This window comes from Pipistrellus kuhlii, unplaced genomic scaffold (assembly GCF_014108245.1).
Source record: "Pipistrellus kuhlii isolate mPipKuh1 unplaced genomic scaffold, mPipKuh1.p scaffold_m20_p_17, whole genome shotgun sequence".
NCBI lineage: Eukaryota > Metazoa > Chordata > Mammalia > Chiroptera > Vespertilionidae > Pipistrellus > Pipistrellus kuhlii.
In genome coordinates, this window is record NW_023425482.1 from 17,302,604 (window position 1) to 17,315,498 (window position 12,895).

The 12,895-nt window shown below is 35.0% G+C and overlaps 1 protein-coding gene and 2 non-coding genes across 5 annotated transcripts in view; all 3 read right to left on the minus strand.

Moving 5' to 3' along the window:
• Window positions 1-12,895, minus strand: part of AP1G1 (adaptor related protein complex 1 subunit gamma 1) — a 70,011-nt gene that overhangs the window by 17,210 nt on the left and 39,906 nt on the right. For 2 of the 3 annotated variants that reach the window (XM_036441103.2, XM_036441104.2), the window contains exons 7-16: window positions 12,295-12,303; window positions 9,637-9,732; window positions 8,746-8,826; window positions 8,441-8,539; window positions 6,509-6,564; window positions 5,104-5,217; window positions 3,166-3,306; window positions 2,409-2,463; window positions 984-1,106; window positions 483-572 (exon numbers count right to left, since the gene is read on the minus strand). In XM_036441103.2, the coding sequence (XP_036296996.1) occupies window positions 483-572; window positions 984-1,106; window positions 2,409-2,463; window positions 3,166-3,306; window positions 5,104-5,217; window positions 6,509-6,564; window positions 8,441-8,539; window positions 8,746-8,826; window positions 9,637-9,732; window positions 12,295-12,303 (864 nt within the window). The remainder of the gene's footprint in view (window positions 1-482; window positions 573-983; window positions 1,107-2,408; window positions 2,464-3,165; window positions 3,307-5,103; window positions 5,218-6,508; window positions 6,565-8,440; window positions 8,540-8,745; window positions 8,827-9,636; window positions 9,733-12,294; window positions 12,304-12,895) is intronic. The other variant, XM_036441105.2, reaches the window with a different exon arrangement.
• Window positions 4,732-4,818, minus strand: LOC118721049. The gene has a single exon (XR_004988615.1). It is a non-coding gene; the product is annotated as a small nucleolar RNA SNORD71 (small nucleolar RNA).
• LOC118721027 lies at window positions 8,921-9,124 on the minus strand. The gene has a single exon (XR_004988600.1). It is a non-coding gene; the product is annotated as a small nucleolar RNA SNORA73 family (small nucleolar RNA).

Here is a 12,895-nt window from a genome sequence, read left to right on the forward strand (position 1 = left end):
GCCAGGATAACTGTCCAAACTGATCCATCAACCAGAAGCAGGTGGAAGGTATGTTTTAAAAAAAAATGTGGAAAATACCCACTGGGGGCTGAGAGGCATATTTAGCTGCAAGAGGCAGAAGTAGAGGAAGGGGAAAAAAGTTACATGGAGTTCAAATATTGTTGCCACAACTTCTCCTAAAAGCCAGTTGTTTAATGAGCAAATGGAAATATGGTTATAGGTCTCATTTCTTCTTGTTTAAATCAACCAGAGAATAAGAGAAATAATATAATTCCCCCTGACAAAGTGGAGAGTGGATTTTAAAGTCTCAAAATGGCTCATTAAGTTCCACTTCAAAAACTGACAGGTTTCCCAATATAATTCCAGTATTATTTCTTTAAAGAGGTTTTCCAGGAATCAACCACAACTCCTCACTAAACACTGCCTGCTTATGACCAAAACTACTCTATTCCCCATCTATGATCAAGAGGAACAAGGGGTACCTGAATAGGCTCTTCCTCTTCACATTGGCCAGATATGAGAAGATCTCCATATTCACCTATACACCATGCAGCTACTTGTACCAAAGGTTGCTGTCAAGAGAAAGTCATCGTTTGTCAAAGATTTTAACCCTTAGAAAGATTAATGCAAATTATAGGTCATCTAATCATAAAGGTCAAGATTTAGGTACATCTAGCACAGTGGTTCTCAACCTTTCTAATGGTTGAGAAACACTAGCAGGGTCGCCTAAGACCATCGGAAAACACAGATATTTATATTACGATTCATAACAGTAGCAAAATTACAGTTATGAAGTAGCAACGAAAATAATGTTATGGTTGGAGGTCACTACAACATGAGGAACAGTATTAAAGGGTCTCGGCATTAGAAAGCTGAGAACCACTGATCTAGAGTGTGAGTTATAAGAACATATGAGAAAAATAAAGTGTAATTTCCTCCCAAAGCAGAAAAAAAAATAAATAAAAGGCAAACGAAGTTCTTACTTGAGAATAATCACCGAGAATTGCTTTGTATAAGCGCTGGACAGTATAGGCATGCATCTCCACACTATTGGTTATTAACTGGATCAAGTTGGGGACTGCATCATCACGAACATAGCTTCCTGCCTAAAAGGAAATGCAGACAGTTACCACTAGAAACACATAATAATGATAAATGTTAGCTATTATTATCGCTGTTAAGGAGAGACTACTAAAAAAAACATTCAAAGATAAAGTTGATTCCTATTTTCAGGTTCATAAACAGCTCAAACTTCAGTCTTACTTATTTAAATTAATATTCCAAGTTTCTTAATTTTATAAAAAAATAAAATCTTCTCTTTGTCCATAGTAAAAGGAAAATATAAAGGATTAAAAATTTCAAGAAGTTACTAGCTACATAAAGGATAGATAAATTTTACATAGTAGCCTTCACTGTTATAATTCAGTTCCTTTTTGATATTGGTACTTTAGCCTCTGAGCCTTTATCAAGCTCACATGCAACATTTGCCGAGACAGACCACATTCTGAGCCATAAAAAATACCTTAAATTTAAAAGAATAGAATTCATACAAAGTTAAACTAGAAAGCAGTAACACAAAGATAGCTGAGAAATCCCCAAATAGTTTGAGATTAAACATGGTACTAAATAACACATGGGTCAAAGAAAACATCGAAAAAATTATTAAAAACACCAGTATGTTTTGATAAACATTTTTCTTAAACTAATTAAATGTGTGATATCTACTCTGGTAACATAATTACACACAGTTAGTTATATTTCCTTTATATACCACTACACTTTCATTTTTACTCTGACATCTCTTATCCCTATTAATCAAATAATAGAAAAATCTCCAAAATTTTGGACAAAGAAAAAATACCTTATAAAACTGTAATCTTAAATCCAGAACAAATGTAGTCATTGGAAACCTTCCAATGGCTTCCTAACACATTCACAATAAAAGCCAAACTCCTATGAGGCCCCATTTAATCTCGCCCTGCATCAATGCCACCAATCTCTGCCTTCACTTGCCTTCTTGCTCTCCAAGTAGTCCAAGCTTATTGCTACCTAATGTCTTTGCTACCCCTGCTGCGCTCTCAGATTAGTACACTTCTTTCCCAAATCTTTGCGTGGCTAATTTCACTAAGTTCTCTACTCAAAGGTTAGTTCCTCTGAGTGACCCGCCCTGACTACCTAAAATACTTGGCCCATTGCCCCATATTCCATCCTCCTCGGCCATCACCATAGTCCTCATGCTGTTTTAGTGTTTCTTGTAGCATTTTCCCCTGCCTGACAGTACAGTACATATGTCCCCTGAATTTCCTATCTCCCCCACTAGCACCTAAGCTTCATGAGAATAAGGGCTTTCTCTGCCTTAAACAGCACATTCGGCAGTTAGTACATGGTGACTTAAAAAAGCTACTTACCGTTGTCAGAACACGCATAATTGTGTCTATATGCCACCGTTTGGAAGGTGCATACCTAAAAAAATAATGGCACCAGGTGAAGAAATTGGAACCTGTAAATCATACTGTGCTCAGTGACTTTCAAAAATCCTGCCTATTATCGTAAGTAATTATATTTGGGGACATTTCACCTTCAAATCTAGCAGCAATACCCATTTCCCAGGGTGATGAAATGGCGCACTGTCAATTCAGATGGTCTACGTAGTATTGCAATAGGAGTTGCTGAGCTAAGAAAAGACTGTCTGAGAAAACAAAGTCAGGTAGGAGAGGATAGAGAAGAAAGAAAAGGGACTGTTCCCATACCCAGACACACCAGAACTAGGAAATTGGTCCTTTAAATTCACAGTGGAAAGTGTAGAAATAACCGTACTACCAAAATCTTTAGGTATTTCTTGCTAAAAGTTTTACACACAGCCACAATTCAGATGCTGAAACATCTATATCCTCATAAAGAGGGCATCATGAATGACAGGTTAAAGAACAGATTATAAAAGGATTATAAATCCCAAGTTTTATAAAAGAGGAATTTTTGGAGGGCGGGGTGTCTTAGTATACTTAAATGCTGGCTATCATGGCCTCCTCAAAGTTAATTTCTAATTGGGAGCTTAAAATAGCCATTACATGTTTTAAATAGGTTTACAACATTCTTCTCATCTTTTAAAAATGCTTTTTAAAATTCCAAGCATTTTTTATCAATAAAAATCAAATTAAATCTTACTTTTCTGCAGCAAGAAAGATTCCAGATGCACAGTCGGCTTTAAATTCTGGCTCACAGGAATCCAGAAAATAAAGTAATTCCTTCATCATGCCTCGGATATTATTCCCATTTACTAGGGCAAAACTCAATTCCATTGCACGCCTTGCAGGGGAGAAATTACAAAACAAAACCAGAAAGAAACCAGTTATATTTACTGTGGGAATGAAACAAAGACCCAGGGATTTTCTCTCTGAACTCCAAGCACTGGGGGATATGTTCCTGTTCTTGCATGATCCTGTAACCCTATCTTTGCACACAAGATAACAGTCGGACACTTAGCATATTAGGCTTTTATTATATAGGATGATGCAAGTATTAGCTGCATTATATAGCTATGATAACTGTTTTTGCAATATATGACTGTTAAATTAATGCACTGTACACCTTAAATTTGCAGAATGTTATGCAAATTATATCTCAATAAAGCTGGGGGGAAAACTGAAAGAGAGAATGAGGGCCATGAAAAGGAAAAAAGGGCATGTGCTATGAGGGCAAATAAAAGTTTTTTAACTGCCTATCAAATTTTGTAACCAAGGCAAAATAAAAATGTTTAACACATAAAAGTTATAAGGTTAATATAAACATCTTTTCATATTTGGTCAATAACATCAAACATGGTATATAGATTGATTTTTAAAAATATTAATTTAATAAGGAGAAAGTACTGTCATCTTAGCTAATTTGTAAGCAATAAAAACCCAATCTTTATAGAAATACAATAACAGACAATTCTTATATAATGCTTAGGTACTTTATTTATATTAATTCAATTTATCGTATATAATCCTAGAAAATGGGTTCTCTTGTATGGAAATTTTACATATGGGACAACTGAAGCACTAAAAGGTTAAGTAACTAGACCACATCTATTTTGGGCAGAGGCAGGATTCAAAATAAGACAGTTTGGCAGTCAAGGAGATACAGATTTTACTTTTGAAATGAAAAGCCCAGTAACAAGCTATAGAAAAATAAAACAAAATAGGAATCAGAAGGCCTGATTTCTATTCCCAGGTCTGCCCTTGTACAAGTAATTTGATTCCTTTTGGGACTATATTTTCACTAATCTGTTCATTGAGAATAGAAGTAATTGCCTAGTCTCACTGGCTTGCTCCGAGAATTGAGAGAGTGTTCACAGATCCTTTACTTTGCAAGAACTAAGTGAAAGTTGTTATTGCGGAGTCAAGATCTTATCTTTAGATTGTCCAAACATTTAGTACGCGTTCTCGGCAAACAAAAGAAACTTAATGTCAATAAATGTTTGTTATGTGCATAGTTTCAGAGATCATTTCAACTCTAATTTGTTCTGGATTTGAGCATACAACCACAACTAAAAGTTCACTGGACCAACTACAGTGAGGTTTCATAAACATTTATAATCCTTCTAAGAGAAGAACCAGTATAGCTATTCCATAGAGAGGAAAAAAAGTTAAAAAGTGCTATCTACCTCCTTCCTAACATCATTCCTAGATGCACTTTTCTAAAAACACGGCTGCCTCTAGCACCTTGGGGCACAGTACTGTGAGGAAAAGTGTGCTGTCAGCAATTTGAGTTTCAGCATCGTGATAAAACACTTAGCCGATGGATCACTCTGTATTTTTCATCCTCCAGCACACAAAGCACAGTACTTCCATAAAGCAACCTTTTGCCAAGCTTATCTCTTTATCAGTTTTATTTATCAAAGAACCAAGGACAACTTCATTGTGCACTGAAGCATTCCTTATTGGCCTCCTTTATTGACCTAACCTTCGCCCTGCCAATCCTTTCTAAAAAAGGATTGACTCTGCAGGGAATTCATCTATGAAAATGAGAATAATACATAAAGGTCAACATTCTCACTTCTAAAACTATTACAAAGTTACCAGGTGGGGTGGAGGCAAAGAACTATCAATAATCTGTTACCGTTTTATTGAGACATCCAAATCTTTCAGACAGTCCACAATGGTGCTTCTGTGCCTCTGCACTGCATTATGATCTGTCTGCACAGTCTTCAACAAAGATGTCAGAGCTACATATCTGGATGAAACGAAGTTGCAGGAGAACAGAATTAAAATGTAAAATTCAAGGTGTGTTTTTTCTGCCTAAAATAATGACAAAAAATGTCTAAAGACTAAGGGAAAGCACATATTTTAAACATGTAAAAGAAAGACAATAACTATAATGGTAACATTTTAAAGGCATAGAAGACACATTAAGGTAATGACAACCAGAAGAAGCCTTGGATTTAGAATATTTGCATTCATGGCCAAGTCCATTGCAACTTCTAAAAGTGACTGGTTCAATTATTTCAAGTACTTCCAAAAAGTACAACAAAATAAGCAGATAATATGCCTTTTTGGGACCTTAGCCCTAAAATGCAAAAGGAAATTATTTCAATTTTACCATTTGTATTTATTCTGCTTTTGAGACTCATACAAAATTTTGAGTATAACATCCAAGTATGAAAAATTCTTTTAGAAGGAGGAAATAATTCAGGATATCACAATAATTATTTTCACGTTTTGTTTTTTTTTTTTTCAAGTTTAACAAGGTAAGAAATTTTTTTCTCCTGATTAAAAGAGGGAAAAAGGCAAACAGAATAAACTACAAAGAAAAGATAGTACTAATAAATTTATCTACTTTAAGTAGTCACCCTGGCCAGTGTGGCTCAGTTGGTTGGGTGTCGTCCTGTGTGCTAAAAGGTTGCTGGTTCAATTCCTAGTCAGGGCATATGTCCAGGTTGCATCCCTGGGAGGGGGCATGCAGGAGGCAGCTGACCTATGTTTCACCCTCACATTGATGTTTCTCTCTCTCCCTCTCCTTCTCTAAAAATCTTTTTTTAAAAACACACACACACACAAATAAATGGAATTGATAAACACGTTCTATATTGGGACAGTAAACTTCCAAGCTCCCTGCAAATATCCAGTCCTCTGCTGTCTGGTTTTGTAAATCAATTTTTATCAGAACAGCAACATTCATCATTTATATGATCTATGACTGTTTTCATGCCAACAGGCACAGCTGGGTAATTGCCACAGAGACCAAAGGCCCACAGAGCCTAAAATATTGACCATTTGGTCCTTCACAGAAAAACTTTAATGATTCCTGATTTATAATATGCAGAGGTGTAAAAATTAAGCCACGAAGCAAATCCTCAAATTCTTTACAAAACAATAGTTTTAAGACCAGACTAAAATAGAAATCCTGAGTTTCCTCAGCTGAAATTCTAGATAAGTCACTTAATACATGTGTGATCTTGAGCAAAGTCACTCTTGAAAACAGACTTTATAATAACAAAATATAAGACATTTTTCAATTGCTTTACCTAATATTCTTGTCATTGTTCAATAAGAAACGACCCAGGATATTTATGGCTAGGACCTAAAGAAAAATAGCATAAGTTAAAAATCTAGAAAAATTAAAGATTTCTATTGTTTAAGGATCACTTCTGGCCTCTGTTGAGTGCAAACTATTTATAGGGGGTAGTTGGTATTTCATGATCTTGAAAGACCAGAAAGTTCTGAAAATCAACAATGGTGTTTGTTGCACAACAATGTGAATGTACTTAATGCCACTGAACCACAGATTTTTTGTTGTTGTTAAACTGGTAAATTTTATGCTATATTCTAGCTTTTTTTTTTTAATGAAAATGAGCTCTATATATGAATATAGACTAGCTTCAACATAACATTAAGTGAAAAAAGTAAAGTGCATTCATGGCCAAGTCCACTGCAACTTATAACGATATACACGATATGTTACCATTTTGTTTGAAAGGTGGGAAAAGGAAAAGAATTAATCTAAGTTACTTTGGTTATTTAAATAATCTAATCTAAAAAGAACTATACACAGATATTATATTATAGTAAGTTTATTTCTTATAAGACTATCGACGAGTTATTCTTACATTAATAAATGATTAAAAGAATGAATAAAATAATGAGGGAGAATTCTTCCTTACAGAAAAATTCCAGTTATTTAATGAGGACAAAATGAGGGAAACAGAGAAGTGTCATTAGATCACCACCCTAACAACTGCTGCAGACAAGATCTTCTGAAGAATAAAATTGATAGGCAAAAGTCTGAGGAGAACAAGATATCTGTATAGTCTTAAAGCATCTCCCACAAAATATTTTTAATCACAAAGGGAAAAATAACTTTACAGTGGAAAGACACAGCAGACACGACCTTAATCAAGTGATCAAGGTTAATATCACCAGTACCGAGACAAATAGATATAGCATGTACCTCCTGAAATGATGTTAAGAAAGACACATCACTTCTATGATAGTCTTACCAAAATGACATAACCTCAATCTAATTATGATAAAGTATCAGACCGAGCCAAATTGGGGGACGTTCTAAAAAGTAACTGATCAGCCCAGCCAGTTTAGCTCAGTAGTTGAGCACTATATGAACCAGGAGGTTAGGGTTCGATGCCCAGCCAGGGCACATGCCTGGGTTGCCAGCTAGATCCCCAGTGAGGGATGTGCTAGAGGCAGCCGATCAATGATTTTCTCTTATCACTGATATTTCTATCTCTCTCTCCCTCTCTGAAATCAATAAAAATATATTTTAAAATAAAAAGTAACTCATCAGTGCTCTTCAAAGTGTCAAAGTCATGAAAGAAAAGGAGAGAGAGAGGAACTGTCACAGACTGGTGGAGACTAAGGAGATGTGACAATGAAATGCAAAGTGGAATCATAGATTAGCTCCTGGAACAGGAAAAGGACATTAGGAAAATTGGTGAAATCTAAATAAAGTCTATAATTTAGTTAATGACATGGTACCGATATTAATTTCTTAGTTTTGATAACTACATATAGTTATGCAAAATGTTACAGTATAGGAAGCTAAGTGAAGGGTATACAGAAACTCAACTGTTTCTGTAAGACTAAAATTATTTCAAGTAAAAAGATTTTAAAAGTGGGGAAGAGAAGAAATACACATATACAAACACATTTAAATTTTTTAAAAATCCCTGAAAAAATACATTATAAAATGGTAACAGTACTCCCCACTAGTAGAATTGAGAGTCATCACATGAAAACTACAGGCAGATGTTTTCTTCCCTATATATCTTCTGTACTGTTTGAGTTGTTTTACTGTATGTGTTTATTTCTATATAAGAGCAAATATTTAAGACATTCTTCCCAAAAGTTAATTTTCAAATGGGATTCATTTCCAAAGTGCTAAATCCAAATCAATTATTCTAGATGAAATGTTTAGGGAGAAGAAAATATATTAAAAGACTTACTCGCAGTCCACTCTCTGACTTAATATCCATGATAGTCAAAACTGTTTCATAAAGAATAGCATTTCCTACATTTTTACTAGTCTCTGTATTAGTGGCAACCTGAAAAGACACAGAGGGTGGTACACAATGATAAAACAATGCTTCCAAAAAATATCCAGGAGTAACAAGAGACATTCTGTGATTGATTATAGCCACCAATGAGGAAACACAAATAAAAATTGCTCCATATAACCACAATCATTCCACTCCCTACTATACTAAGATGAACATTTAATATAAATGTAAGGCAAGTTTGGCCTACTCACCTGTGCTAATATATCATTCATAGCTTCACTAGAATCATCATCATTTCGTCCTAAAATTCTTAATAACCGTAAAATTCGTACCTAATGTGCAAAAATATGAGAAATGTCAACAAATTATGTCTGAAACACAGAAACTTTTTGCTTGGTATGAAATTCAAGTATCTTTTTTTTTTCTAGATGTTTCCTGCATGGTTTGTCTCCTCAGTCATCGTCCACAGGACTCTGAGAAGTCGTAGGAATATGCAGGCGCAGACTCAAGGCCCGGCTTTCTCTCCAACATTGTGGAAAGGGACTGTACATCACGGGGCAGAGCCCTATGCTCCCCTACGCCACTTGGATAGAGCCCGGGGAGAGTGACCTCCCGGGGTATCCATGTTGGGGAAATTTAAGTATCTTAAATGAAGTCTTAGATCCCATTAGAAATGGTAAAAATTCAAACAGAAGATTTTAAATACTATCTTCAGAGAAATGGCATGTGTTTCTGTGTCTTAAGGAAGTTATTAGACAACCACAGCTGAAGGATGCCACCACCTGCAGAGCTGCAATACAGGCATACCACGGAGACACTGAGGTTCAGTTCCAGATCACAGCAATAAAGTGAGTGGTAGCCTTTTTGCTGGTGTAAAAAATAAAATACAACATCTGCAAAGTGCAATAAAGCAAAGTATAATAAAACAAGTATGCCTATAAACTGATGTCTCTATGTAGTACATAATTTTGATTATAACTATAATACCTTTCTATTAATTTTATAAAATACAGAATTGTGTCATTAATTAATGTAATTAATCAGTTAACTATAAAATTCTATCTGACACAAAGAGGGAGGAAACGCTCTATTCAAAGCTATTAAACATAAACCATAAATCCAAAGCTTTCTTTCCAGCTCACCTGCAAAAAGGGGTCACTGATACCAGAAACATCGTGTTCTGGTGAATATCCGGACATGATGAGGTTCTTTAGAATACGAACTAATTGGGGCACAAGCTGCAGGGAACAAAGACGCATCAAAAAACAGTGAACATCAAAGACTTTCTCATGAATAGGCAGGTAATTTGGCTTAGAAAAAAGGTACAAGGGTCTGAGTCCAAGCAAATGCTATTAATACAATATACTAGTATATTGTTGGTATTGGTTAAATATAACTTAGGAGGCTCTAGCCAGTTTGGCTCAGTGGATAGAGCGTCGGCCTGCGGACTGAAAGGTCCCAGGGTTTGATTCTGTTCAAGGGCACATGCCTGGGTTGCAGGCTCAATCCCCAGTAGGGGGCATGCAGGAGGCAGCCAATCAATGATTCTCATCATTGATGTTTTTATCTCTCTCTCCCTTCCTCTCTGAAATCAATAAAATTATATATATACTCACACATATATATGTGTGTGTGTGTGTATATCTATATATATAATTTTAACAACTCAGAGTATTTTTACTAAGAATTTAAATTCAGATAAAATTAGACTTTTTAACTCCAGAGTTATATATGCAAAGATACTACAATAACAGCAAGTCAGAAAGCCTATGGGAAGTAAGTAAAACAGATGCCTATGAAGCATATTGCATTTCTACGTCAATAGATTGACATACTTAGGTGTGGCACAAACATGCTCAGTTTTTATCCATTCACAACATTTGGATATAATACTAGCTTCACATATACAAACATCTGAATATAAAATGGTATCATACCAAAATACTGGTGACCTTATTAAAATTATAGTTTTAAAATATACTATCTCAAATAGAGAAAAAATGTTTTCTCTTCTTGAGATAAGCTAGTTATGTCTTTTTCCAACTAACAACAGAGAATATAAAAGCCTCCAACACTGAACAAGTGAAAAAAGATACACGAAAAATTGTATCTTTCGCCTTAAGATGATGCCAAAGCCATGAATATCTAAACTCATGTAACAGCATTTTCAATAAAATTAAATCTCAGCACCTAATTATACAGACTGATCTGTGTCACCTGTTTTCCTATCTAATCTTACTAATGAAACTTCCTTGTGGTCAAAATTCCCTTTTTGTCTTTCCTTTACTTTGTTCATTTAGTCATAACACAAAAAGAGGCAATTTTATCACCAAGCTGAATTAAAGATGCTTTAGATGTTATTATTAATTCCGTTCTGTTGATTAACCATTTAATGTTAAAACCCTAATCCAATGTTTGCCACAATAGGAACTTTTCCAGTCTCCAACTAAAAACTCAATTTAGCTATATAAATAACTTTAAATATCTAAAAGTTAACAAGTGTACACAGTGAACTGAATCACCTTTTCTTCTGAGGCAATGAGGACTGCCCCAATTTTGCTACAACTCAATTATTTTTTCTCATTGTATTTGAACTCTGTCTCCTCCCTACTCCCCAACTCTAAAAGGGAATCAAGATAAAAACAAAACTCAAGAACGCCCAAGGTATACACTTAAAACATTTTCATAATCCTAAAGCCACTTCTAAATATAAGAGAGCATAATCTGTGTAAATTTAAATAAGCTTGGCTATAACACTTTAGAAGTAAATGATTCATAAGGTTACCCACACAAAAATCTAATTTGGATGACTCTAAAATTAAAACAAATCTAAGCCACGAAGAGAAGCCACATTAAATCTATCAACTGTGGGCAGATTTATAATAGAGGTAAAAATAATATAATTTTATACACTACTTTAAAATTAACATAATAAAATCAGGATTATCTAGTTAACAAGCTCTGTACAAAGTCTCGCCTTGCATACTTTCCAATGGCCTACTTTTGTGTACTACATAGCCCTAATTATTTTTTAATCTGGTTTAAATCTTGAAGAAGTCCTTTTTCCTTGCTTTATTCATTGCCAAATGGCCAGCATACCACATTGGATCACCCTGGGACAAAAAAGCACAAATGTCTATATGTCCAGCATACTAATTCTTGGAACCCAGCTTTATTATTCAGACAAAAACACAAGTTGCTAAAACGGATGACAGGACAAACAAAAAGTAAGATGACAAAGGGAAAGGCTGCAGCCATGAAAATCAGTTGATGCCCACCTGCTCCAATTCAAAAATCCTTTTTATATTCCAACACTTCTAGGCAAAATAAGTGCAGGAAAGGGGGAAATAAAAGCTCTAAGTCTGAACTGAAAGCTCAGAAATTCACATGAATTTTTTTAAAGTCTGAGGTTACCCACATATAGTTCTAAAATATCTACTTCAAAAAGAAGTAGTGTTTTGTGTCAAGGCTCCAAACTGATCTGGAATTGCCATCACCAAAACCACTGGGAGGCTGCTCAAGGTTTCTCAAGCAAAGATAAAGGAGAGGCAAAGAAGGCGGCTTACAATTCAGGAAAGGCTACAACTGAAATCCAAGGCTGACTTTGGAATCGAGTTTAAGTGACAAGACAAAAAACTGGACTAGAGAGTTAGCCAAAAATGCTAGAACAAATAACTCACAGTGTTAAGCATAGCTTCAGCATTAGTATATTTTTAACAGCCACATTTGTGGATGGATACACAAAAGCTACTAAGAACCTAATGCCAGCATGCACCATCTAAAAGAGGGTTAATTCTTACCTTTTCATTCTAACATACAGCAGGATTCCAAACAGACAACAGGAACAAAACATACAAAGCAAGCATTAGGGACAGATACAGGTCTCATACTATTTTACAATAATTTAATCAAGACATAAACATCTAAGGGGATGAAAAGGGAAGAAAAAAAAAAAAAAAGAACTGCTATTAGAACCTCATCAGATTTAAGTACAAAGTAAGCCCCACTTATGGAGTGATCAGCACCCTATTAAAAAAAATAATAATAAATCGATGTAACTTCAAGAACAGTCTTTCTCTGAATCCTCCTTACTATTGCCTTCTAAAAGTCAGTGGAGAAAACAAAAATGTCCACTTTAGAATGCTGTAAGAAAGGGAGGAAAGGAGAGAGCTGACAAAGCTAGAGACTTCCATTACCGAAGTCAACAGCCTAAAATGAACAGTGGGGGACCCTGTATTTGGTAAAAGTTAATGTCAAAGTTCAGTCTGCACTTTTCACCTTTAAAAAAAAATGAGATCACCTGCCTAAAAATAATAAACCACACAAACACATTCCTGTTTATATTCTGACTGCAGGTTACATTTTCTGACTTTAATGTGAAAACAGCAGATAAAGCACATG